General features: G+C 44.2%; 1 protein-coding gene across 12 annotated transcripts in view; it reads left to right on the top strand.

Annotated features, from left to right (window-relative positions):
* The window catches only part of RNF157 (ring finger protein 157), a 97204-nt gene that overhangs the window by 54359 nt on the left and 15163 nt on the right, over positions 1 to 27682 (top strand). For 11 of the 12 annotated variants that reach the window (XR_004179512.1, XR_004179510.1, XR_004179511.1 and 8 more), the window contains exons 3-11: positions 12911 to 12999; positions 18581 to 18727; positions 19158 to 19275; positions 19896 to 19962; positions 20880 to 20923; positions 21957 to 22004; positions 24145 to 24216; positions 25071 to 25230; positions 25426 to 25538. Coding sequence is in view for 7 of the 12 variants with exons in the window: in XM_031657778.1 (XP_031513638.1) it covers positions 12911 to 12999; positions 18581 to 18727; positions 19158 to 19275; positions 19896 to 19962; positions 20880 to 20923; positions 21957 to 22004; positions 24145 to 24216; positions 25071 to 25230; positions 25426 to 25538 (858 nt within the window). In the remaining 5 variants the exon portion in view is untranslated. Of the gene's footprint in view, positions 1 to 10560; positions 10627 to 12910; positions 13000 to 18580; positions 18728 to 19157; positions 19276 to 19895; positions 19963 to 20879; positions 20924 to 21956; positions 22005 to 24144; positions 24217 to 25070; positions 25231 to 25425; positions 25539 to 27682 lie in introns of all 12 variants that reach the window. The other variant, XM_031657781.1, reaches the window with a different exon arrangement.

Below are 27682 nucleotides of genomic sequence, written 5' to 3'. Positions count from 1 at the left end.
TGGAAAAGGTCAACATTAGGTGGGAAGTCGTATAGCCATGACATTGATCTTGTGTACTTCCCGCCAAGAGACCTAGCAGAGGAGTTCAAAGACTATAAATGGAGTGCTTTCTTGGATCGATTTCTTTGATAGCCAAATCTGAATACAAAGCATATTTGTGTTCAGGGTCATCTTGTGACACTCTCTTGCTGTCTCCCTCATATCTTTGATTTGAGTACAAAGAATGTCTTGTATCTTGTCAGCTTTGTAATTACCATTCATTCTAAGCTGGTGATTGGCTCCCCGTGAGAATTGGATGGAAAATTAGTGAAAAGGGTTTACTGCAGTTAATATAGATCATTGTTGTTCTGGTCTACAGCAGGCACATCAGTCTGTCTCAGGGATGCATCTGGCTAAATAGGCAAATTTGTATTCACTTCACAGCATTCAAGCAAATACTAAGCTGCTCTCCCCAACACCGATCTAAGAAAATGTTCTAGAGCATCACCAGTCTAAAAATATCTGCTGGTAAGCCTTGGACACGTTATGTATCTCAGAAGAGGGGAAGCAGAGAAAGCTGGGAAAATAACCAGGCATCAAATAAAAATGAAATAGAATTTAAACACAAAAACCCTATAAAAGAAAGAGATTATGTTAGTACCATAAATGCGTTTTTGATATGACCCCAGGCGTTGGTTTCTATAGTAATTATTATTTGATTCTTTGACATAAATATTAAATGTCTGCCCAATATATAAAATGTGTACTTTGCTTTTTTTTTTTTTTTTTTTTTTGAGATGGAGTCTCACTTTGTCGCCCAGGCTGGAGTGCAGTGGCACTATCTTGGCTCACTGCAACCCCTGCCTCCCAGGTTCAAGCGATTGTCCTGCCTCAGCCTCCTGAGTAGCTAGGATTACAGGCACGTACCACTGCTCCTGGCTAATTTTTTGTGTTTTTAGTAGATACGGGGTTTCCCCATGCTGGCCAGGCTGATCTTGAGCTCCTGGCCTCAACCAACCCGCCCACCTCAGCCTCCCAAAGTGCTGGGATTACAGGCGTCAGGCGTGAGCCACCGCTCCCAGCCTGTACTTTGCTATTTTAATTATAAATTGTCTAAAATGATTTCCTGTCTTTGGAAGCATATTTTTGGTATTTTGGATTTTTTTGTTTTTACTTAAGTAGAAAATTAATATAATATAAATTACATAAATAAATACATAATTTATAATTAAGTAAATGAAAAAATAATTGAATAAATGAATGATAAAAGACAGCTCTTCCTTACAGTAGAATCCCAGCTAATAAATGTAGAAAGCTGTTATTATTCTATATCCATAAATGTTTTTTAATGTAGAAGAAATGATAGAAATTAGCCAGCTGTGATGACTTGCTTGTAGTCCCAGCTACTCGGGAAACTGAGGCAGGAGGATCACTTGAGCCTAGTAGTTCAAGGCTGTAGTGCACTATATGGTCACAGTGAATAGCCACTGCACTCCAGCCTGGAAACATACCAAGACCCTACCTCTAAAAAACAAAACAAAACAAAAAAATGTGTGTGCATTTATTTTGGTACATAATTAAATATTATTAGCTGCAGAAGACCAGCATTTTTTCTTTCAGTGTGGTCTCTAACCTACCTGCATCAGAATTGGTTGGAATGTTTATTAAAATACAGATTCCTAGTTCCTACCCCAAACTAGCTGAATCAGAATTCTAGTGACAGGGCCCTGGGATCTGCAGTTTTTAAAAATACTCCCATGTGAGGCCGGGCGCGGTGGCTCACACCTGGAATCCCAGCACTTTGGGAGGCCCAGGCAGGCGGATAACCTGAGGTCAGGAGTTCGAGACCAGTCTGACCAACAGGAGAAACCCTGTCTCTACTAAAAATACAAGAAAATTAGTTGGGCATGGTGGCAGGCACCTGTAATCCCAGCTACTCAGGAGGCAAGGGTGAGACAGGGGAATCGCTTGAACCTGGGAGGCGGAGGTTGCAGTGAGCCAAGATCGCACCATTGCACTCCAGCCAGGGCAACAAGAGCGAAACTCCATCTCAAAAAAAAAAAGTACTCCCATGTGATTCTTGGCCCCTCTCAAGTTTGAGAATCACTGAGTTAGAAGTTCACGGGCTAAGTAGTGGACAGAGAATCAGATGCAAACTCTGTTACTGCCTCCCTACATGGTCATTAACAGACTTTACATACTTTCTTAGTGCCTCATCTTGAAATCTTTCATTATTTCTAGAGTTGCCCAAACTGTTAATTATTTTAATAAACCTGACCTATCTCCCAAGGAAGTGTTGGTTAGGTGGACTAAAAATTATTATTTGAATAATTTATGTTAATTGAAGAAAAGCCAGAGTATTATGATTAATATGAAGTAGTCAGAAAAAGAAAATGCACACACACAATAACCAACAGAAGCAGGCCAGGTGCGGTGGCTCACGCCACAGCGCTTTGGGAGGCTTGAGACCAGCCTAGACAACATACTGACATCTAGTCTCCACTAAAAATAAAAAAAATTAGGCCAGGCACAGTGGCTCATGCCTGTAATCCCAGCACTTTGGAAGGCCGAGGCAGGTGGATCACGAAGTCAGGAGTTCGAGACCAGCCTGGCCAACATGGTGAAACACCATCTCTACTAAAAATACAAAAATTAGCCGGGTATGGTGGCAGGCATCTGTAATCCCAGCTACTCAGGAGGCTGAGGCAGGAGAATTGCTTGAACCTGGGAGGCGGAGGTTGCAGTGAGCCAAGATTGTACCACTTCACTCCAGCTTGGGCAACAGAGCAAGACTCCATCTTGGGAAAAAAAAAATTAGCTGGGCATGGTGGCACACACCTGTGACCCCAGCTACTCAGGAGGCTGATGCAGGAGGATCACTTGCGCCCAGGAGGTCTAGGCGGCAGTGAGCCATGATCGGGCCACTGCACTCCAACCTGGGTGACAGAACAAGACCCTGTCTCAAAAAAAAATAAAAATAGGCCGGGCACGGTGGCTCACGCCTGTAATCCTAGCACTTTGGGAGGCCAAGGCGGGTGGATCACCTGAGGTCAGGAGTTCAAGACCAGCCTGGCCAACATGGTGAAACCCCATCTCTACTAAAAATACAAAAGTTAGCTGTGCGTGGTGGCATGTGCCTGTAATCCCAACTACTTGGGAGGCTGCAGCAGGAGAATCACTTGAGCCCAGGGACGGGGGAGGTTGCAGTGAGCTAGGATCACGCCACTGCACTGCTACCTGGGCGACAAGAGTGAAACTCCATCTCAAAAAATTAAAATAAAAATAAATAAAAATTAAAAAATAAAAGTAACCAACAGAAGTATACAGTATCAATACTTTCTTTACCTGAGAATTGATGGGGATAATATAGTTTTCACTTATTTATGCCATATATATATATAAAACGAGGCCTGAATCTAATAGCAAATGAAAACAAAGTATATACTTTAAAAAAAAAGATTTATATTGAAGTTAACTTTACTTTTATGGATGGGATGAATGCATTATTGTGTTCCCAGACTACTGGGAATTGCCTAATAATTTACACACACAATAAGATGTCCTTTCACATGTACTGTGACCATTTTTTTTACAGCAAAAATAGTACAACTGTAGGGGTAGTGTAATATTTGAAATCAGAATGGTAAAAAAACAAATCTAGGACATGTGGTTGATATACACACACACAGACTAAATGTGTGTGTGCCCATGTGTATGTGAATGCATGTGCACCCTTCTGCCTGCATTTAGGCCTGGTCTGGCAGTTTCATCTTTTGTCACCAGGTGGCACTTTGCCGATGTGATGTGCACGTAAAAGGAAACTGATGAGCACCAGGGTAAAAAGCCAAAGAGGAGCTGCTCACATACACACAGAGCCTTCGTCAGCAAACACCTGAGGTCCACCAAAAGAGGTCTTCTGACTGAGCCAAACTCTACTTCCATTCTGGGCTTGAGATGTTTGGGATTTAAGTTATTCTCAGATTCAGGCTTACTTCAGTACAGACACAGCAGCCCAGTCCCAGGAGGATGCTGTATCCAAGCATGCAGGGCACCAGATGCAAGCCTGACACCCCTTTACAGATGGAACTAAGAGAGGTTTGCTTGACTCTTCACTGTGTCCCCCGGGCCTAGTTCAGTACTCAGGATACAGTGAGAGTGCTGAATGAATGGGTAAATGTCTTTGTTTTTTGAAAATTATTTATTTAATCTTTTTTTTTTTTTTTTTTTTTTTTAGACAGACTCTCACTCTGTCACCCAGGCTGGAGTGCAATGGTGCAATCTCAGCTCACTGCAACCTCTGCTTCCTGGGTTCAAGCGATTCTTCTGCCTCAGCCTCTTGAGTAACTGGGAGTACAGGCATGCGCCACCACACCCAACTGATTTTTGTATTTTTAGTGGAGACGAGGTTTCACCATGTTGGCCAGCCTGGTCTCGAACTCCAGACCTCAGGTGATCTGCCTGCCTCGGCCTCCCAAAGTGCTGGGATTACAGGTGTGAGCCACCGCACCCGACTGGTTTTTGAAAATAATTTAGTGGAGAAGTCGCCATATTTTAGAACTATCTGGCAGTAACACATCTTTGAGCATCTTGGGTGGAAGGTAAACACTGACTGACATGTCCCTTGCTGCTGTGGCTGCTGGCAGTGTTCTCTGACATCACCCTGCCCTCAGTGTACCATTGTATCTTCTGCCAGTACTGTTAGATCTTACAGATAAAGATTTTGTCATACTGTGCTCCAAGAAACCTCTTCTAAGAAGACCTTAGATACTCCTGTAAAAGATGGAAAGGAGTGTGGTGTGTGGTGTACTTTTGTACATATTGCCACCTAAGCATAGGGCACCATTGGAGATTTTTGGCTAGCTTCCAGAACCTTCATAGAATTCATACTGTTTGCCATGATAGTATAACTTTCGGACTCCCCAAACTCTGCTCAGGTCCCTAGAACACTCCTAGGATTAGAAGAGCCTGCAGACTTGCCCTGCAGTAGCTGAAGCAATGCAATAGAGTATGGCTTTCGGAGTCAGATGTACCTGGGTTCAAATTGTGTTTCTGCTATTCATTAGCTCTGGGACCCTGGATGATTACGTGAGTCTTTTGAGTCTCAGTTTCTTTATCTGTAGAATGTCAGTTTCTTTAACAGACATTCTTCATTTTTTAGTCAGCTACTGTATTTCTTCTGCATGTTAGACCGTCCTCCAGCATACACACAGAACTTACAGGCTGGTGAGAGTGGCAGGCATGTTGTTCCTGTCAAGAATATGAAACAAGAAAATACCTAAACTGGAGCTGGATGGCGGTCTTGGCCACACGATAATGCAAATGTGAATGTTACATAATGCCACTAGGGTGGCAGATGTGGTTGAGATAGTAAATTTCATGTGTATTTTACAAAATAAAAGACCAGGGCTTGAGCCGCGGTGAAGCCAGCTATCCCAGCACTTGGGAGGCTGAGGCGAGTGAGGATCCACGAGATGGTGAGACCATCACACAAGCTAACACGGTGAAACCCATCTCTACCCAAAGTACAAAAATCTAGCGGGTGAGGTGAGGGTGCCTGTGGTCCCAGCTACTCGGGAGAGCTGAGGCAGAAGAAGAATGGCGTGAACCGAGGCGGAGCTTGCAGTGAGCTGAGATCCGGCCACTGCACTCCCAGCCTGAAGCGACAAGCCCGAGAGACTCCGTCTCAAAAAAAAAAAAAAAAAAGACCGAGGCGTGGTGGCTTACCTCATCCCCTCACTTTGGGAAGCTGAGGTGAAAGATCCGCAGGCCTAAGAGTTTGAGGTCAGCCTAGACGTATAATAAACCATCTCTACAAAAATTTAAAAATAAAGATAAAAAATATGTAAAGTAAAATGAGGGACAAAAATAATCCATCTAAAGAACCTAGCATAATGCCTGGCACATAATATATACTCAGTTAAATATTTCCTTACATTCTCTTTTTTCATGATTTGCCAAGCTGTAATTCCTGGTTACCCAAATTTTACCCCATGAAAGGGGCTTTCTTTTGGCAGTTTTCTGGTTAGATGAATAGATTAGGGGGATCTGTGCCTTGCTTTTCCGTCGTAAAGATACTCACACGTTTGGTCCTCAAATCCCTGAGCAGACCAAATTTCATTCTTTGTTCATGGGTCTTGATCTGAGGCCTGTTTTCATTATAAAAAGTGAAATAGGATTCTAGAAACTGCATTAAGTTATCCTTCATAAAGCTGTTAAAGGTTTATTTACTCCAGAATGATACCTGAGAAACAGGAAGCCATTCTATAAATCCATGTTGAGCTTGAGGTAAGAGATCAGAAAGCTTCTCAGTCTCCCTCTGTCTGTGGACCTGGGGCATGTTGTGTGCAAGACAGAAAAGGAAGCTCTTTCTGTTTCCAGATATGCCAGGATGCTTACATCAGAAAAACTTTATCTGGTCTTCCTAGTCACTGTGCACTCCCTTACTCAGTAGACCTAGGGCTGAGAAAATTACCCTTTGCAGACTCTAAAAAAGAAAAACAGAAACTCTGTGGATATGAACTGAGAAAACGATCGCTAATGCTGGTACAGTGGACTGGTGCATGAGTACTTCAGAAAAATGCTTGTCCCCGAATCTGTTCTGAGCTTCATCTTTCTTGGTCCCAAGAAGGCATTAGTTTGCTTTCCTTTCATACTTACCTGTTAGCATATGAGTGAGATCTCTGGTTTTAGGTTGAAATAAGATACTTTTTGTTTTTGTGTTTTTGAGAGAGTCTCACTCTGTTGCCCAGGCTGGAGTACAGTGGCATGAGCTCAGCTCACTGCAACCTCCACCTCCTGGGTTCTAGCGATTCTTCTGCCTCAGCCTCCCGAGTAGCTGGGACTATAGGCCCGCACCACCACACCCGGCTAATTTTTGTATTTTTAGTAGAGATGGGGTTTCTCTGTGTTGACCAGGCTGGTCTCAAAACTCCTGACCTCAAGTGATCTGCCAACCTTGACCTCCCAAAGTGCTGGGATTACAGGCATGAATCACCATGCTTGGCCTCTTTTTTTTTTCTTTTTTGAAGCAGTCTCACTCTCTCCCCCAAGCTGGAGTGCAGTGATGCTATCATAGCTCACTGCAGCCTCAATCTTCTGGGCTCAAGTGATCCTCTTGCATCAGCCTCCTGAGTAGCTGGGACTACAGGTTTGTGCCACCATGCTGACTAAGTTCTTTATTTTTTTGTAGGGACACAGTCTCGCCATGTTGCCCAGGCTGGTCTCAAACTCCTGAGCTCAAGCGATCCTTCTGCCTCAGGCTCCCAAAGTGCTGGAATTACAAGCGTGAGATACTGTGCCCAGCCAGGATACATCTTTTGTCTTAAATATAACTTAGTAATGGTGTATGTATTGAGGAGATAGTGTGGACAAACACAAACATTTATTTGGTGTCTTGACTTTAGAAAGAAATGAGGTAATAGATAAATTTGTGTCTTCAGATCTTTTAATAACCAGCACTTTAATCCTTGGAAATCTCATCTCTAGATTAAGAAGCTGCTTCCAGAGCATCTTGGGAAAAGATAAAGGTAGAACATGTTCAAACCTCAACTCTGCTCCCTTTAACACATGTTAGTTACTGGAAAAAAAAAAGAGAAAAATAACCTCTGCTCCCTAAAATTTGGGGGACTTTAGAGAATTTATTCAACCTCTTTGCAACCTCTATTTTCTTACCTGCAAAAATGGGAACAACCATGCCTATTTCACAGGATTCCTCCAGAGATTAAATAAGATAATATAAATAAAGAGCTCAGCATAGTGCCTGGCACACAGTATTATGGGATCTTTGGGGTGTCACTTTTCTGGCTGGAAACCTGTGGCCAGTGGTGCCTTGCACAGGTTCGGCTCAGGCACATTGGACTTTTTCCACCCACTTGGCCTGACAGACTGCACTCAGCTCACACTACCAGCCTATATCCCACGCCTCCAAGGGAGACTGCAAATCAGGCATGGAACAGGAAGGGGTGTGTGAGCGAGAGTAGGGTCCGGCCACTGTGCAGTCAGACATGCCAGCTGCTGCTGTGGGGCTGGCAGCCCCAGGTGCCAGCGTGGGTGCCAGCGGTCTGCGAGGCTGTGGCTGGACCAGGTGTACTGCAGGCAGCTCTCCTGGTTGGCACCAGGGAATGTGGTGGCACCTGGAATCTTGGAGATGCCAGGAACCACAGGGCCATAAAGAGGAAGTCACAGCCCTGGCTTAGGCAGCTCCCAGGTCTGGGGTTCCCGAAGGGCCACAGCTCTTCTTTCCTCTTTGCCCACAACATAACAAGCAAGGAGCATGTTTCAGTTCTGTTTGTGTTACAGCAATTTTAGTCCCACCATTCCATGGGTCCAAAATTCTTGTCCTGCAACCAGGAAGAATGAGGTACACAGACAAACGTAGGGTGAGCAAGATGAAGAGGAGCCTTATTGAGTGATAGAACAGCTCATACCCGCAGTGGGTAGCTCCTTTCCGCAACCAGGGTGTCCTGACAAGTGTCCTAGCATAGAGACCCTGGAGTGGGAAGCTCTTTTCTGCAGGAAGGTCATCCTGTCTTCTCTGCAGCTCTCAGCAGAGAGGAGGCCCTGGAGTGCATAGCTCCTCTCTGCAGCTGGTCTTATGGACATCTCTGAAGCTGTCAGCAGAGAGGGGGCACTGGAGTAGATTGCTCCTCTCTGCAGCTGATGGTCCCAACCTCTGCCCTGTTCTGCCTGAGCCTGGGGCTGTTAATGGGCCTCAGAAGGGAGGAAGTGCAAGTAGACTGGTCCCTGGGCAGCCATGGGCAGGCCTAGAAAAGGCACCACAAGTTCCCACTCCGGTGGGCAGGACTGGCAGCCAGGGCCCCAGCCTTCACGCCCTCCCTGAAGACCAGCACCAAGCTGCCCTCAGCGCCCCCACCTTCCCCCATGCTCATCAGTGCCCAAAGTCTGGAAGGGGCCGAGGCAGCAGGGGGCTGGGGCTGGCTTATCAGCACTACCCCGAGCATGTGCACTCCCAGCCTGACTGTGACAGCACCTGGGCTTGGCCCCACATTGCTCTAAGATCAGAGCCAGCACCAACAGCAGGCAGAAGCCAGGCGGCAGGAGCAGGCACTTCTGAGCCTGCTGGGATGGGAGGGCAGAGGGGGGTGCTTTTCCGTGTCTCCAAGAGTTTATGGAGGCCCAGGTCCACAGCCCTGACTTGGATGGCTGCAGCCCCACGCCTGTTCCTGGCTTCCACCAGCTCTATGGAGCATGCAGCCCCTATAGCACCCCCTTGCAGCCTAGGGCAGGGGCTCCAGGTCCTCACTGGGCCTGGGCCAGTGTCCGGGGCAGGGTGACATCACCATGAGCTCTGCCTGTTGCCCCGGCGCTTCAGGGGTAGCCAGGGGCAGAGTGGATCCTGGGCCTGGGCCTTGGCTGGGTCATCTGGCCAGGAGTGTCAGGCTCAGTGGTCACTCCAGTGTGGGGCAGACCTAGGGACACAGCCCCGGACAGGCTGCACAGAGCCTCCTCCTGAGGCACAGGAATCTGGCACCCTCGGCAGAGTGGGCACAATGGCTGCGCCAATGGCCAAGTGCCCGAAGTGGAAGCTGCTCCCACTTCCTGTCTGGGGCCCCTGAAGCACGGCCCCAGCTCTGCGCCCAGGCCTGGCCTTGGTGCTCCATGTGCAAGCGGAACACTGCCCAAGGCCCAGCTCCTTCTCGGGACTCCTCTCTGCCCTATCGCGCTGCTTTTCTGCCACACTGCTCCTCTGCTGGCAGGCAACCCGGCCAGCCCCATGGGGTGGCCTCCGGGGTGGCAAGCTGTGGAGGGACTGTTGGTCTGCTCCCTGCGACCTCCCCGCAGCGGCCGTTGTGATGGCAGCGGCTGCTCCAGACGGCCCACCACTGTCATCAATAGTAAGCACTCAATAAATGGTAATTTTTGAAAGGAAGATAACTAAGAAATTTAGAGAATAATGGTGGGCAAAATCGATTTACAGAAGAATGGGAGACAACTCTAAGAGCAGAAAAATATTTTCTTCAATTTGCCTCTGATCCTACTGTCCCCTCTATCTTCTCTGTCATCTCTGAATTTGCAGATTTCATTTATCCTTTAAGATCCCAGATCAACTACCACCTCCTCCATGAAGCCTTCAGATTACCTCAGCCAGAAATGATCACTTCCTTTATTTTTGCCTTTTGTGGCAAAAAATACTAATATGTTTAATCTCTTTAATATTACAATTACTATGTCAGCTGCCTTATAATGCAGCTTCCTGAAAGGGCAGGGCCTTATCTTCTTGGTTTTCAGTCTCTCCTTATTCCTAGCATGGAGTATTGCATGTAGACTCTGATTGCATGAATGAAAGGCCAGCAAGGCACAAACTTTGGTAGGTAGCAGCCCACGAACAAGGTTCTCCTGAACAGATTTGTCGTTGTTGTCTTGTGCGGGTATGTGTGTGTATAGGGAGAGCCTAAAGTGTAGGGGTGGGTTTATTAACAATTGAACTCATTGATACCTTTCCTTAAGAGCCAGATAGCTTATGTTTCATTGCCACAGTTATCAAATATAATATTCAAAATGGAGGATGAAGAGTGCCAGGATTTTTTTTCTTTCTTTTTATTTTTCTCTCTTTTGTGGCAGGGGGTGGCTATGGAGGAGAAAGAGTAAAGAATAAGGGAAAAGATGCATCTTTTATTTGAAATGCAGGTAGGAGTTATGGATAACGCCCAAGTACCTGTACAAATGAAAATGATTAACTTTGCTACTCCAGAAAAAAATTTTAATCCCGAAGTCATTTATTTTGGCTTTAGAATAGACTAGTGTTTGTGTCGGATTTTCCTGCCTAATTACTTTTTGCTTAAGCTTATTTAAAAATTGTTTTAAATTCCTTTAGTATGACAGCCTAGGAAAGTTGGGGGAGGAGAAACAGGCCACAGATGGGATCTGAACTAGAATTTCAGTTTTCCCATGTCAAGGCCTCCTGATGCACTGCTTGCAGGAGGGCAAAGTTGGAGTCAGCTTTGTGGAAAACAATTTGGCAAAATAATTTTTAAAGTCTTAAAAATATGCTTACTCTTTGATCCAGTAATTCCACTTCTAGGAATTTGTCCTAAGGAAATAATCAAACAAGCATGCAGAAATATAGAGACAAAGATATTCACCATGACATTTATAGCTGTGAAAAAAAGTAAAACCAACATAAAGTATTGAGTAATATGGAATTGATTAAAGTATGCTGTTATCTGCACATGTTATCAAAATTATAGACTTTAAAAATGTTTGCCACATCTTTTTATGTGAAAAAGAAACTGCAAAATAGTATGTTCAGTTTGAAACAACACATGGATATAGAGGTGGATGGATGGATGGATAGATGGACGGATGGAGATACATATTCCAAAGTGTTAATTTTGGTGTTGCTGAATAGTAAAATTAGGGATAGTTTTATACTTTTTTGTGTTTTTCAAATTTTCTGCTTAAACATGTATTACTTTGTAATTAGAAAAAACTATCATTTTTTAAAGAATGTATGGTTTGGCCGGGCGCGGTGGCTCAAGCCTGTAATCCCAGCACTTTGGGAGGCCGAGGCGGGTGGATCACGAGGTCAGGAGATCGAGACCATCCTGGCTAACATGGTGAAACCCCGTCTCTACTAAAAATACAAAAAAAAAAACTAGCCGGGCGTGGTGGCGGGCGCCTGTAGTCCCAGCTACTCGGAGGCTGAGGCAGGAGAATGGCGTGAACCTGGGAGGCGGAGCTTGCAGTGAGCCGAGATCGCGCCACTGCACTCCAGCCTGGGTGACACAGCGCGAGACACTGTCTCAAAAAAAAAAAAAAAAAAAAAAAAAAAAAAGAATGTATGGTTAATATATCAACGAAAAGGTAAGTTACTAAATAATGCCCACAAAGTAGGTAATCTGAATGCAAATAATTTCTATTGAGTATAAGCGTCACATTCATACATGTGAATTATAAGCAATCATACTGCATACATAAAGTCAGATGCACCTTGACTATGGTTTAACTATATTGTTTCCCAAGTAAAATAACCATATTCAGTAAAAACCTGTGAAGGCACAATTCAATTATAACTTGGGTGTCCTGTTTTGTGATACCACACTATGGAGGCAGACTTTTCTTGAGCCAAGAGAACCACAGTTTTGCAAAGCTGCAGAGACCAGTAGGTTTTTTGGGAATTATATGTTAAAACATTTGATTGCCCAAATAACATTTTAAAAATACTGGGAACATTTGAAATCATTCTTGATCCTCAGAAGGCAATTCCCAGTGAAATTTTTGGCTGTTTCCCCTTTGTTTATCTCTTTATTATCAACAACTCAGAACTTCATATCCAAAGGTCTAAAAGGGCAAAGCGGAAGAAAGTAGATGGTAAATGATGAAGACAATCATAAACCTTTGGTGACCCCAAAATAACTCTTGGCTCACGTGCTAACTCTGCTTTATATGATCAGCTGCAGGGGAAATTTGTTCTTTACTGTTTGCAAACTTCAGCTCTGTACACATGATGGGGTTCTCTTTTATTTGCAGTCCCTAAATTCCTGGGATACCATATGGCCTCACTGAAGGAAAGGGCTTGCAGGTCTGACTCCCTGTCGTCTGAGGTCAGATGGAAAAGCCTTTTGTGATTAACTCGGCCACAGTGTGTCCTTTGGTATTTGGAACTTCAGTGGTTTTTTATTAATTCTCAAAGTTTTGAACACTGACCCAAATAAGCTTCATATAATGGAAAAAGAAGATAAATCTAGCTCTTTGGGCCCCAAATTGAATCCCATTTTCCCACTAGCTGTAACCTTGAGCAGGTTGACTCAGTATGTCAGAATTTCAGTTTCCTCACTTAATTAGGAGAGTTGTGCCTTCCTGCCTCACCTCTTAGGGCTATTCTTGGTGAACTGTAAAGCCCTATAACAGCGAGGGACAGCTGTGGGTCTTTATAAACACACCACCTTCTCCTACTTTGTTTCTGACACAGTTCCCTTACGCCGCCCCACCTCCCCAAGAACCTGTGAAGACTCTGAGAAGCCTGGTCAATATCCGAAAGGACACGCTGAGGCTTGTCAAGTAAGTTCCCAGAGGCTGGGGCCAGGTCCCAGGCACCTTCCTTTGGGGAGGTTGGGGGCTGGGGGACAGACTCCCCAAGGAACTCACACAGCAGTTTCTGGCAGCCCCAGAGCCTACTTCTCCAGGTCTCAGACAGGAGTGCGGGCGCTTCTTTCTGCTGAGATCAGGCCATCCACCCCTATGTTGTTCAGCACTGGATGCAATGGACTGTGTTTGTGAATAACTTTCACTTGCCTAGAAATGCTCAGTATCCTTATTTTATGGATATTTTTTAAAAGGGAAGAAGAATTATTAAGGGAAAGTGAGAATTTTTACAGCTACTCCAACAAGCCAATGTAAAAATAGGAAATTTGAACTTAGAACATAAAATCCTTTATTTTATTGCTATATTTTCTTTTTCTTCTTTATTCCCTATCTCAATGTGTCTGTTCTTTTTTTTTTTTTTTTTTTTTTTTTTTTTTTTTTTTTTTTTTTTGAGATGGAGTCACAAGCTCTGTCACCCAGGCTGGAGTGCAGTGGCTATCTCGGCTCGCGCAAGCTCAGCCTCCCGGGTTGGCATGCATTCTCCTGCCTCAGCCTCCCGGTAGCTGGGACTACAGGCGCCGCCACCTGGCCAGTAATTTTTGTATTTAAGTAGAGGCGGGGTTTCACCGTGTTAGCCAGGATGGTCTCGATCTCCTGACCTGCATTGATCCAGCCCGTCTCAGCCTCCCCAAAAGTGCTGGGATTACAGGCTTGAGCCACCGCAGCGCCCGGCCCTCATGTGTCTGTTCTCTAAGGAACTCATAGTGCCCTTGGTTGGTTGTTTAATCCTCATCATCAATGTTAATTATTGTCATTTTGCCTTCTTGGTGCCATCCTCAGAACAGTGTAATTTTAATCTGATACATTCCACACTTCCGCCACCCCTAGACAGTATGTCTACCAAAGGCTCCTGATTCCCTGGTGAAAAACTTTGGTTAGAGCAAATCAAGTCCCAAGATTTTTCTGAAGATAGGCAAGAAAGATGACTCAGAGACCATCTCATGCTTGTATAGATCAGCCTTATTAGCATTACGATGTTTCTGTCTGATATATATATAGATATAGAGAGAGAGACAGAGTCTGGCTTTTTTTTTTTTTTTTTTTTGAGACAGAGTCTCACTCTTGTTGCCCAGGCTGGAGTGCAATGGCACAATCTCGGCTCACCGCACCCTACGCCTCCCGGGTTCAAGCGATTCTTCTGCCTCATCCTCCTAAGTAGCTGGGATTACAGGCATGCACCACCATGCCTGGTTAATTTTGTAATTTTAGTAGAGATGGTGTTTCTCCATGTTGGTCAGGCTGATCTCAAACTCCCGACCTCAGGTGATCCACCTGTCTCGGCTTCCCAAAGTGCTGGGATTAAAGGCATGAGCCACCGCCCAGAGTTTTGCTTTGTCACCCAGGCTGCAGTACAGTGGCGCGATCTCAGCTCACTGCAGCCTTGACTTCCTGGGCTCAAGCAGTCCTTCCAGCCCTAAGTAACCACTAATCTATTTTCAGTCTGTCTCTCTTAATTTTTTATATTTTATTTGTCCCTGAAGTTTCTACTGGTTCCCCAGCTATGCTTCTCTCCACCCCAGGGTCATCTCTGGGGAGGAGAGAGCCAAGGAGGTACCTGTCTGCTGAACAGTCCCCCCACCTGACCCAGGGGAGTTCATCCAGCAGAAGAGCAGACTAACGAGGCCTCTGGGGCCTGCCAGTTGCCAGCTACTCTGTCCACTTGGTTTCTCTCATCACATATGGCACATTCATACATTTGATGGAGACCATTCAAGGGCCTGAGCTGCTGCGAGGTCATGGCCTCTGCCGTGGCAGCCTGGCTGCAGCTCTAGAATAGGATGAAGCAGCTGTCTTGCGCTAAAAGAACCAGACTTGGAAGCAGCAGAGCAATTTGCTTCCCAGGTCCACAGATGCTTGCTTGAATGAGTGTCTGAGCTTCAGGGTTTTTTTAATCTGTAAAATGGTGATAATCAACTTTACCTTTCATGGTGGTTGTCAAAATTAAGGTAACAGAAGGGAAAACACCTGGTGTTCAATAAATGTTAATTTGAAGAGTGTTCTTTGTTTTGTTTTTCTGTGATTATGGGAATAAATTCTGATTCTCAGATTTCCAGGTAAAGATGGAGGATTGAACACCTACTTTTGCTTCCTCTGAAAACCCCATCAAGTAATTATAAACATGTATTTAAAAGGCATAAATCTGGCCGGGGACAATGGCTCACGCCTGTAATCCCAGCACTTTGGGAGACCAAGGCGGGTGGATCACCTGATCCTGGCCAACATGGTAAAACCCTGTCTCTACTACAAAACAAAAATTAGCCAGACATGGTGGCATGCACCTGTAGTCCCAGCTGCTCCAGAAGCTGAAGCAGGAGAATTGCTTGAACCCAGGAGGCAGAGGTTGCAGTAAGCCAAGATTGTTCCACTGCACTGCACTCTGGGTGAGAGTGAGACTCCATCTAAAAAATCAAAAATAAGGCCGGGTGCGGTGGCTCTTGCCTGTAATCCCAGCACTTTGGGAGGCCAAGGTGGGCAGATCACAAGGTCAGGAAATCGAGACCATCCTGGCTAACACGGTGAAACCCTGTCTCCACTAAAATTACAAAAAATTAGCCAGCCGCCTGTAGTCCCAGCTACTTGGGAGGCTGAGGCAGGAGAATGGCGTGAACCCAGGAGACGGAGGTTGCAGTGAGGCGAGATTGCGCCACTGCACTCCAGCCTGGGCAACAGAGTGAGACTCTGTCTCAATAAAATAAATAAATAAAATAAAAATTAAAAAATTTTAAAAAGGCATAAATCTGTAAGTATTTGGAGAATGGGAAGAGAGCAGCAGCAACAAAATTTTAGAAGCTGGAAACACATAGTGAATATTAAATGACTTAGTAGACCCAGGATATCAGAATCCTGAACTAGCGGAAAGAAAAGCTGAGAATCAACCAATTTATACTGTGGTATTATCCCCCAAGGGGTTCAGAAATTAGCAGTGCCAGGTCTCTCTAGAAGTTGAGGTGGGAGGCTAAAATGAAGAGGATTGGTAGAAAGTCTGCCCTCAAGGTAGGCAGATCCCCTCCGTTATACCACACAGCCAGAACTACGTTACTACAACCTGGCCAAAGGCAGGCAGATGACTGTCCCTGGAAAGGTAAAAACAAAGAATCTCTGGACAAGAGAGACCCAGGCACAGCTAATGGCCAGTACTAAAAACAGGCTAACCAGCCTGGGCAATATGGTAAAGCCCTGTCTCTACAAGAAATACAAAAATTAACCAAGCATGGTAGTGTACACCTATAGTCCCAGCTATTGGGAGGCTGAAGTGGGAGGATCACCTGAGCCCAGGGAGGTCGAGGCTGCAATGAGTCACAATCACACCGCTGCACTCCAGCCTGGGCAAGAGTGAGACCCTGTGTCAAAACAAAACGGGGGGTGAGTGGATCCTGGCAAACTGGGTGTTGAGCCCTCGAGCTGCCTCTCCACTCTGCCCCTAGAATGCTGGCAGCCAGGCCTTTGTCAAGAGAGAGAAAAACTGTTTTCTGGAAATTGGACCTGCCTGGATAGGAAAACCTAGGAGACTAGAGTTGGAGGTTCCTCAGCAGATCCAGATCAGCCCACAGTGAAGCCCGGGATCCCCAAGTCCTGCTGTGCACTCAGAGCTCTAATCAGCAGTTTAAATATCTTAAATACAAGCAGACAGCCACAGATTCTTAGATGTGTAAGGAATGCCTATAATAGGAAAGACAGTAGCAAAACAAACCAACATTTTAAAACAACCTAACTAGGCCGGGTGTGCTGGCTCACACATTTAATCCCAGAACTTTGGGAGGCCAAAGCAGGAGGATCGCTTAAGCCCAGGAGTTTGAGACCAGCCTGGGCAACATAGTGAGACCCCATCTCTATATAAAATAATAATAAAGTAAAAAAAAAAATATCTAATTGGAAACAAAAGCTATGCAGAAAGAAGAAAACTTCATTAATAGTCTCAAAGACATGAGAGAAGATATCTTTTTCTTTCATAGCCACAATGACACGAAGTTTATGAAACCAAAAAAAATTGCTTTTAGAAATTAAAAACAAGGAGCATAAATGAAAATTTCAATAGAATTATAGGAAGAAAACTTGAAATATTCTAGAAAGCAGAGCAAAAATCCAGAGAGAAGGAAAATAGAAGAAGAAAGATACAAGTAATAGAGCACCCATTTAGAAGGTCTGACATCCAACTAACGGGTTCTACAGAGAACGGAGGATATAAAAGGAAGGAAATCATCAGTGACATAGAATTTAAGAAAATTTCTCAGAAGCAGAGGGTACAAGTTTCTAAATGGAAAGGACCACCAAGTGCCCACACAGTGGATGAGAAAGAGGACTGTCTGTAAGCTTTCAGAAGAAGGATCAGCAGTTGGAACGACTTCAGACTTCTTGGGAACAATGCTGGGAGGTGAAAAATAAGGCAGCGAAAAGGCTTTCAGTGTCTTTTAGAAATTATTTATAATCTAGAATACTTTGCTCAGCCAAACTTTGAATGAAGTGTGAATGTTGAATAAAAGCTCTCAAAAGTTTATTTCCCAACACACCCTTTTTCAGGAAGCTGGTAGAACACATGCTCCACCGATACAAAAGAATAACCCAAGACAGAGGAAGACATGAGATACAGGAAACATGAGCTTCTACAGGAGGACAGAGGCAAAAGGGATCCACCAGGATGATGGAGGGGGAGAGATTCCAGGGTGGCGGCTGGGAGCCAGGTGCAGAGGGCCAAGTACAGATGGGAGCAAGTCCAAGGGACCTCCTCAATAAGATGAAATGAATAGACCACTTGGTGCATCTGAACGTCTTGAGAGATTTAGACAGCCCCAGAGAGCTTGGGTTGGAATTTGTGATGAGTACATAAAAAACTATGCAACTGGAAAAAAAGAAAAAGAAAAAAAAGGATGAGCACTAATTAAGAAAAAGTTAGGCAGGAAAAGAAAAATAATCATAGATTATATTTATATAATCACAGTAATACAGACACAAATGTACTGGACTATTATAAAAAAATTATGATGTAGCTATACTGTGGGGATGGGGGAGTTCCTATATGGAGCAGAATGAGTAAAGAGAAAGAAATCCTTGTTTCTACAGTAGGAAACCCATAGATAGTGCCTGAAACTGAAAAATCAAGAAGTAGTAACCCAAATATATTTTTTAGAAATGTGGGTAAATGCCAAAATGATCACTAAAAGCAGTGTCCTCTGAAGAGAAGGAAAGGGAAGAAGTAAGGCCTGCTATTTTTTGCCTTGAAGAAACTATTTAAACTACGTGATTAATAACTTTTATTAAAATAAAAACAAAACTGCCAAATGCACAATGATGTAGTGGTAGCACTATGAAATATCAGAAGTAACCTGAGTGCCCAGCAATATTGGTCATGAAGCACTCTGTGATCATTCAGAATGAAGAGGTAGACCTATGCTTATGATCACTCAGAGAAGCCCACAATATATTGCTAAAATTTTTTTAAAAGGTAAATTTAAAAATATTGATATGCTACCCTGCAAATGCTGAGTCTCTGGTTTTCTAGATGTGCTGAGGAAGTGAAGAGCCCTGGAGAAGAGGCCAGCAAAGCTAAAGTCCACTACAATGTTGAGTTCACCTTTGACACAGATGCTAGGGTAGCCATCACCATCTATTACCAGGCCATGGAAGAGTTCCAGAATGGTATTGCCAGGTAAGATCAGGAGACCACTTCCTTCCCAGATGGGTAGAGTCCATGTCTTATCCACTCAGCAAAGGTGGAAAACATTCTTTTTCTGCAACCAGATGAGATCTGGTTCCTGAATAGATTTTCTTCTACAAAGCCCTACCCTTTACCTTTTCCCTTCAAATTGTGCCATCTTGGTATAGTGGCAAATGGTGGTATAGTCCTTCAGGTCCTTAAGGACTGTTAAAAATCTAGTAAGCTACCTTTCTTTGGATGTGTGGGTTGAATAGAAAAGTCAACATTGCCAAGCAAGAGCAAAGGAAATGGATTATAAAGGACCCTTTCTTCTCTTCGCTAGAGCCTGTTGATAATTGAGAACAGGCATGAGCAGAGGAAGTTGTCAGACCCATCTGTGCCAGATACTGACTTTTGCTTTGCCTCCCACTTGTATCAATAGCTACATTCCCAAAGACAACAGCCTCCAGTCGGAGACTGTGCACTACAAGCGAGGAGTGTGTCAGCAGTTCTGCCTGCCCTCCCACACCGTGGATCCCTCCGAGTGGGCCGAAGAGGAGGTGAGCTACCTTTGGGGAGGGTTTCCCACATCGACTCAGAAGGGCCTAGGGGCTACTTAGGACCCCGGCCAACAGCAAAGGGGCTGCTCAGACACTTGAAGGCCATGCTTACCTTTCAGTCTTGTGACTTCATCATGTCCTTTTAAAGCTCTGCTTATTTTGCATCAAGGATATACCTGACTTTGTTAATTTTTCCATTCCCTAGGAACGGAAATAGCCCATTAGCATAGGATACTTTGAGAAAGCCATGCTCAAAGAAAAAAAAAAAACAAACCTATAGGTGAGAAGGCCTTATTTACATCTATGAGATTTTTAAAAAGAAGCTGATTCGCCTAGGATACTTTGAGAAAGCCATGCTCAAAGAAAAAACAAACAAACAAACAAAAAAAACCTATAGGTTAGAAGGCCTTATTTACATCTATGAGATTTTTAAAAAGAAACTGATGGCCCTCATTTAACAAACTTGGGTAATTAACAAGGCTGACAAGGAGCCTTGTTAATGAGGAGCAGAAATGAGATTAATGCTTGACAGTATCGCCCTTTCTGAGATTAACTGTGCCATCTAAATGTGTTAAGTCCTCTTTTTTTTTTTTTTTTCCTTTCCTTTTCTTTCCCTTCAGCTTGGCTTTGATCTGGACAGAGAAGTTTACCCTCTAGTGGTACATGCCGTGGTGGATGAAGGAGACGGTAGGGGCGATTTCTGTCCTCTTTGGCTGTGCACACTGCTCTTTTGTGGCATATTCCTGGCAGCAGCTGTGGCCCCAGAACAACATGCCTTCTTTGTGGGTGTTTGTGACTGTGAGTCAGGCAGTCTCTGCATCCTCTCACATCTGTGACTCCAAGCTCCTGGGCGGATGTGAAGTGTGGGTTTGGCTGGGCACAGTGGCTCACACATGTAATCCCAGCAGTTGGGGAGGCCGAGGCAGGTTTGGATCACCTGAGGTCAGGAGTTCGAGACCAGCCTGGGCAACATGGTGAAACCCTTTCTCTGTTAAAACTACAAAAATCAGCTGGGCATGGCAGTGTGTGCCTGTAATCTCAACTACTTGGGAGGCTGAGGCAGGAGAATCGTTTGAACCCAGGAGGCAGAGGTTGCAGTGAGCTGAGATTGCGCCAATGCACTCCAGTCTGGGTGACAGAGTGAGACTCGGTCTCAAAAAATGTGGGTTAGCTGGGTGTGGTGGCTCATCCCTGTAATACTAGCACTTTGGGAGGCTGAGGCGGGCAGATCACCTGAGGTCAGGAGTTCGAGACCAGCCTGGCCAACGTAGTAAAACCCCATTTCTACTAAAAATACAGAACATTAGCCAGGCATGGTGGCTCATGTCTGTAATCCCAGATACTTGGGAAGCTGAGGCAGGAGAATTGCTGGAACCCGGGAGGTGGAGGCCACAGTGAACCAAGATCATGCCACCGCACTCCAGCCTGGGCAACAGAGCCAGACTTTGTCTCCAAAAAAAAAAAAAAAGTGAGGGTTATATAAAATGCCCCTTCTAGGGACAGACTGGCACATTTGGTTTGCCAGATTGCAGGGAATTGGGGAAGGTCATGGGCATCAAGGTGCTGTTTGGGCTTCTTCACTCACATGCCTTTGTTTCTTTCAGAGTATTTTGGCCATTGCCATATACTGCTGGGGACTTTTGAGAAGGTGAGTGACTTTAGAGGGCCTCGCTTTATTCCCTTTAGCCCTTTCTTTCATGTGAGACACATGTAACCCCTGTTTGCTGGGTCCCTGAGCTCAGCAGAATGGGTCTGGCTTTAGAGGCTATGATGGTGACAGAACATCGCTTTGGGGGCTACGTTTGGGTGTAGGTCCAGCCCTGCCATCAGCTTGCTACAGGACCTTCAACTCCTTAGGCCTCAGTCTCCTTAAAATGAAAGGGTTAGACTGAGTCAGACACGGTAGCTCACACCTGTAATCCCAGCACTTTGGGAGGCCAAGGTGGGTGAATCACTTGAGGCCAGGAGTTCGAGGCTAGCCTGGGAAACATGGCAAAACCCTGCCTCTGTTAAAAATATAAAAATTAGCCAGGCATGGTGGCGGGCACCTGTAATACCAGCTACTCAGGAGGCTGAGGCAGGAGAATTGCTTGAACCTGGGAGGCGGAGGTTGCAGTGAGCTGAGATGGCGCCACTGCACTCCAGCCTGGGCGATAAAGTGAGGCTCTGTCTCAAAAAGAAAGAAAGAAAGAAAGGGTTACACTGGATAGTTGTAAGATCTTTAAAGAATTAGGATTGTATAATTCTACTCTGAGAGCATCCAGGAACATGTGTACAGTAGTTCCCCCTTATCCTCAGGAGATACGTTCCAAGACCCCCAGTGGATGTCTGAAACTGCAGATCGTACAGAACCCTCATATACACTATGGTTTTTCGTAGACTTCATCCACACCTATGATAAAGTTTCATTCATAAATTAGGCAAAGTAAGAGATTAAGAATAATAGTAAACTAAAACAATTGTAACTATAAGGTAATAAAAGTCTGAAAGTCATCTTTCTCTCTCAAAATATCTTATTGTATGTAATATTTTCAGACAGTGGTTGATGGTGGGTAACTGAAACCATGGAAAATGAAACTGCAGATAAGGGAGGGTGACTGTAACTGGGAGATGTAACAGAAGAATACCTGGAGCTTTATTACCCTCCCTTCCTTGTCATAACTTTCATATTTTCATTCCAGCACACAGATGGAACTTTCTGTGTCAAGCCCCTCAAACAGAAACAAGTAGTAAGTATTTGAAGACCGCAGACTGTTGGTGTTAGGGTCCTTCCTTCCTTTTATTCTTTCCTTTCTTCTTCTCTCTCCCTCTTTTTTTTGTTTTTGTTTTTGTTTTTGTTTTACTTTTTGCTAAGTCTCTCCTTTTCTTTTTCTTCTTCTTTTTTTTAATCAAAAAAGAAAAGAAAAAAAGGGAGTGCTTTTGAATGTTACAAGCTATTACAAACGACTTGGGTGGCCTGAAAGGAATGCTGATTTTTGATGTCTTCATTGTTCCAGAAGTGTTGGTGTTGAGGGAGCCTTTATCTGAGTAAAGGACTTGAGAAATGAAAGAACAAGATTTATTTCCCAACACTGGGTTTAGGGAGAACTCTTTTTATTTTAAATGCCAGAGTGAGAACTATTTCAAGCGAAAGGATAAGCATTAGGGTCCAATTTGGGGTAATTAGAGTCATTGGCTTAATTTATCCATTCCTTTTCTAAAATTCAAAGTTGGCCATTCTTCCTCTTGCAGAATGATCAGCACCTTGTGCATATGTCTGCTAGAAGTCCCAGCCCCTGCCATGTGCCAGCACTTTTCTTTCCCCTCTTATAGAGGTAGGAGGAGACATCATTGGAAGGAGAGAGAGTGGTGCCAGTGGCATTGGCAAGGGAGGGTGGGTGAGGGGTAGGTCATCTCGAGGAGGGTGTAGAGCAGCTGGGTAGGAGGCAGGGCTGGGCTTCGTCAAGATGCAAAGAAAAGCCTCCCTGCAGATGGGTGATAGATATCTGAAATTCTATACTATCCATTCTTTTAGGTTAATTATTTGCCTCTCTTTTAATGAGGTCAGTAATAAGAATATCTTAGTATAAATTAGTTTTCCAATATAATCACTACACGAAATCAAGTTTTAAGAGCAGACGAGGAAACAGATCCTGAGTCCAGGGCACTACCTGGGCAGGCCAGGCCTTGGTGAGTTACCTCATGGGGGAAGGCCTGGTTCTCCAGGAGGCCTGGATGGGATGGAAAGGTTCGTGTAGCTAGAGGAAAATGGTTTGTCCATTTTCCTCTTGTTAGATTGGCATTAGCAACAGACTATCAAACTGGAGAGTGGGATATAAAATCAGAGACAGGCTATGTCTTAGAGGAAGGGATGGCTAAGAAACAGAGGTGAGGCAGAAGAGCGTGCTCCTAAACGTAAATGGGGCAGGGCCAACTTAGGCACTGACATGGGCCAGGTTAGTGGGAGTGGGATTGGGCCTTGGTAGTTGGGGTTTTAAGAAACAGGGCTGGCTGGGCTTGGTGGCTCATCCCTCTAATCCTAGCACTTTGGGAGGCTGAGGCAGGTGGATCACTTGAGGTCAGGAGTTTGAGACCAGCCTGGCCAACATGGTGAAACCCCATCTCTACCACAAAATACAAAAATTAGCCAGGCATGATGGTACATGCCTGTAATCCCAGCTACACAGGAGGCTGAGACAGGAGAATTGCTTGAACCCAGGAGGCAGAGGTTGCAGTGAGCCAAGATGGTACCACTGCACTCCAGCCAAGATGACAGAGCAAGACCCTGTCTCAAAAAAAAAAAAAAAAAAGAAAGAAAGAAAGAAAGAAAGAAACAGGGCCAAGCAGTGTAATTTTGCTGCATGTTGGGGATGGGGTGGCTTCATGGTGTGGGGTACACACCATTAGCCTCTCCCTCAAGATCTTGCTATCGCCCTTTGCTTTCATATTTTCCCTTCCCATCTTTTTCCTTGCCAATTTCTTCTTCTTTTTCTCCTTTCTATTCCTTTATTTTTATAATGTCTGAACTCAAATTGGATTACATAGCAAATGCCTATGTTTTAATGCATACCCTTCCTTCCTTTTTCTAGTCTATGCCTTCTTAATTGTCCATAATAGTAAGCTGCAGTGCAAGTATTATTATTGTATTTGTGAACTTTTGTGTTCCCTATTGTATATAATGATGGGTGAATTAAATATTTGATTTTCTTTCTCCTCTCAAATAGAAAACATAAGTAAATAAAAGCATCCTTTACTTATCTAGGCCTTTGATTTTTTTTCATTATGAATCAGTAGTCCTTGGTTACCGAAAGAGGTAAGAGGGGAGGGAGTTCCCACTCTTGTCTCTCAGTAGAGACAGCCTGTCCTTGAACCTTTCTATTTGCTGTTCAGGTAGACGGGGTCAGCTACCTCCTTCAGGAGATCTATGGAATTGAAAACAAGTACAACACACAAGATTCTAAGGTAAGTTTTATCCAAAATTCTGAAGGTACTCTTTCCAGGAGGCCAAGTGAGAAATTATAAGCCAGCGTCCAGGAATTTAGTATGCCAAACTCTGAAATCAGTTAGGTCTTAGAAGGGTATTTTCTTGTTCCTCATTTCAGATCATTATGCTTTTACCTCTTGGGAAATGAGAAAAGTAGGCTGGTTTGGCTTTGTTCTGCCACAGAGTTCTGTCCACCTCGGTTTCCACCAGGGTCCTTTCTTTGCTCCTTTTCTTTTATCTGTGTGGTCCCCTAGGTCCCTTCAGCTGAGACTTGAGAGGCCTAGCTCCAAGCCTCATAGGAGCTCGAGTGGTTAGTCTTGTCCTCTCAATTTTAGATAAACACTTCCCAGAAGCAGTGAAGCTAAGTGTGTGGACGCACTGGGTAAACGACAAAGTCCAATGTCAATGCAGATTTTGTTCTTATTACTTATCCTAGCTCTTTTTTTTTTTTTTTGAGACGGAGTCTCGCTGTGTCGCCCAGGCTGGAGTGCAGTGGCCGGATCTCGGCTCACTGCAAGCTCCGCCTCCCGGGTTCACGCCATTCTCCTGCCTCAGCCTCCCGAGTAGCTGGGACTACAGGCGCCCGCCACCTCGCCCGGCTAGTTTTTTGTATTTTTTAGTAGAGACGGGGTTTCACCATGTTAGCCAGGATGGTCTCGATCGCCTGACCTCGTGATCCGCCCGTCTCAGCCTCCCAAAGTGCTGGGATTACAGGCTTGAGCCACCGCGCCCGGCCTACTTATCCTAGCTCTTTAGCCACACTGCCTTGTCTGTAAAGTATGGGACAGGAAGGGCTTTGTGACACTGGCTAAATTGCTTTCTCCTCGACCAGGTGGCTGAAGACGAAGTGAGTGATAACAGTGCCGAGTGTGTGGTGTGTCTCTCAGATGTCCGGGACACCTTGATTCTGCCCTGTCGCCACCTCTGCCTCTGTAACACCTGTGCAGACACCCTGCGCTACCAGGCCAACAACTGCCCCATCTGCCGACTGCGTAAGCCCCAGAGCGGCAGGGGGACTGGTGGGTGGGAGAGAGGACAAGAGGACATTTACAAAACACTGAAGCATGTGCTGCTGCTGGATCTGATAAACGGATGCGCGCTGGGAGGGATCATGGTTTCTGTCTGGGCTCTTGTTCATCCTTAATCCTGCATCAGGATGTCCTGATTGCCTGTTTTCTTCTTCACAGCCTTCCGGGCACTGCTTCAGATCCGAGCCATGAGGAAAAAATTGGGCCCTTTGTCCCCAACCAGCTTTAACCCCATCATCTCTTCCCAGACATCTGACTCTGAAGAGCATTCAGTAAGTTGGGCTCGGAACCACGGCCCCTCTGAAGCAAATGCCTCATTGGCTTTTTTAAACCTTTCATGCTTTTCTATGTGGCATCGCAGCAAGGAATTAGACCTGGGTATGCTGCAGTATTTAGCAGCCCAGCTGAGAGCATGTGTTACAACCAAATTATTACTGTGGAAGATTGAGTACTGGTCATGAAAACCTCCCTTTTCCTCTTTGGGAACTTGGTGTCCAGTTAATATTTACCATTCCTAGAGCCATCTGCTTGCACTTTCACTCCAGCGAGGTTCAACTCCAACTCCCTCAGGCAGAAACAATGGGACGATTATTTTGGATTTAAATACAATTTATTATCTTTATTCAAATCCTCGAAGAAAGTAACTGTTTTTCTTTATCCTGTTTTGTGGCCTCAGTGCCTGAGATAAAGTGACCTCAGTATCCTAGTGTAAGTGCTGATATTAGAGTGAAACCTGAAAGCTTTGCAGTTAAAGAAGAGCAGATACTGTCTTTCTTTAGATTAACACACTGCTGGGAGAGATGATTATTCAGTGAATGGTATTGGGATAATTAGTTAGCTATTCCAGGAGGAAAAATCAGTTTAGCACTTTACTCCTTACCAAATAAATTCCAGCTGGAGTAACTAATTAACTATATTAAAAGCATTAAACCAAACAAACATTACAGCAAACCAAACAAAACAAAACATTCAAAACCTAGAATAAATTGGCCGGGCGCGGTGGTTCACGCCTATAATCCCAGCACTTTGGGAGGCCGAGGTGGGCGGATCACAAGGTCAGGAGATCGAGACCATCCTGGTTAACATGGTGAAACCCCGTCTCTACTAAAAAAAAAAATACAAAAAATTAGCTGGGTGTGGTGGCGAGCACCTGTAGTCCCAGCTCTTTGGGAGGCTGAGGCAGGAGAATGGCCTGAACCCGGGAGGCGGAGCTTGCAGTGAGCGGAAATTGCGCCACTGCACTCCATCCAGCCTGGGTGACAGAGCGAGACTCCGTCTCAAAAAAAACAAAACAAAACAAAAACCTAGAATAAATTATAGACGATTGTTTAGTTGACTTTAGATTGGAAAGGATTCTCTAAGCGTGAAAGCAAGAGCCATACATTTTACTACCTAAAAAGTTTAGCACGTCAGAGGTCTAATAGGTCACCAAAATTAAAAGTTAGACAACAAATAGTAGTTTTTTTAAAAAGTATTTACAATGTATGTATCAGAGGAAAAGCTAATGTCTTTGCCATAGTTCATATCGAATAATACAGTAGATTAATGGGCAAAGGGCATAAACAAAACATACTCAACATAGAGTTTTTTAAAAAGTTCAACCACATTAAAAATCAATGATATGCGAATATGAGAATACCATTTTCCAACTTTCAAATTTTAAAAACTTTTTTTTGTAGTGATTCTCCCCGCTTTCAGGGAAGCAGTCAGAATAGGTCTTCTGTATTACTTACAGGAGTGTAACTAGAAAAGGCACTGAAAGAAACAAAACAGTGGAAAACAGCAATATATATCAAGAGCCTTAAAAACATTTATACCTCATCATCTAAGAGCTAAGAATTTAACAAGAAGAAGATAATTTGAAAAAAAAAGGCATTCAAGGATGTTCATCAAAACTTGTTTACAATAGGATGTGCTAGACACAACTAGATACACAGCACTAGGAGAATAGTTAGAAAACTTAGGGGATCTGTAAGAAGGGGACATATATGAAGAGGCTTCAGAAACGAAGGAAAATATTTATGTTCTGGCCAGGCATGGTGGTTCACATCTGTAATCCTAGCATTTTGGGAGGCCAAGGCAGGCGGATCGATTGAGACCAGGAGTTCAAGACCAGCCTGGACAACATAGTGAGATCCCATCTCTATTTTTTAAAAAAGAGGAAAGTATAATAAAATAAGCAGAATATAAAATTGTTATTTACAGGTTGATCAAAACTGTGTAAATAGTACACAGAAAAAAATGGGAAGAAGAGACACCAGAATGCTAACAAAAGTCACTTTGGTGATTTGATTACTGGTGATTTTTTTTCCTAATTTTTTTCCTAATAATATCTTTTCCAAATTTCCTATAATTAACATATTTCCGTTATAATCAGAAAAAAAATAGAGATTATTAAGAAAAAGCTTACCAATAA

The sequence above is a fragment of the Papio anubis genome, chromosome 17, assembly GCF_008728515.1.
Source record: "Papio anubis isolate 15944 chromosome 17, Panubis1.0, whole genome shotgun sequence".
In the NCBI taxonomy this organism is placed as follows: domain Eukaryota; kingdom Metazoa; phylum Chordata; class Mammalia; order Primates; family Cercopithecidae; genus Papio; species Papio anubis.
This window is presented reverse-complemented; position numbering and strand designations above follow the sequence as displayed.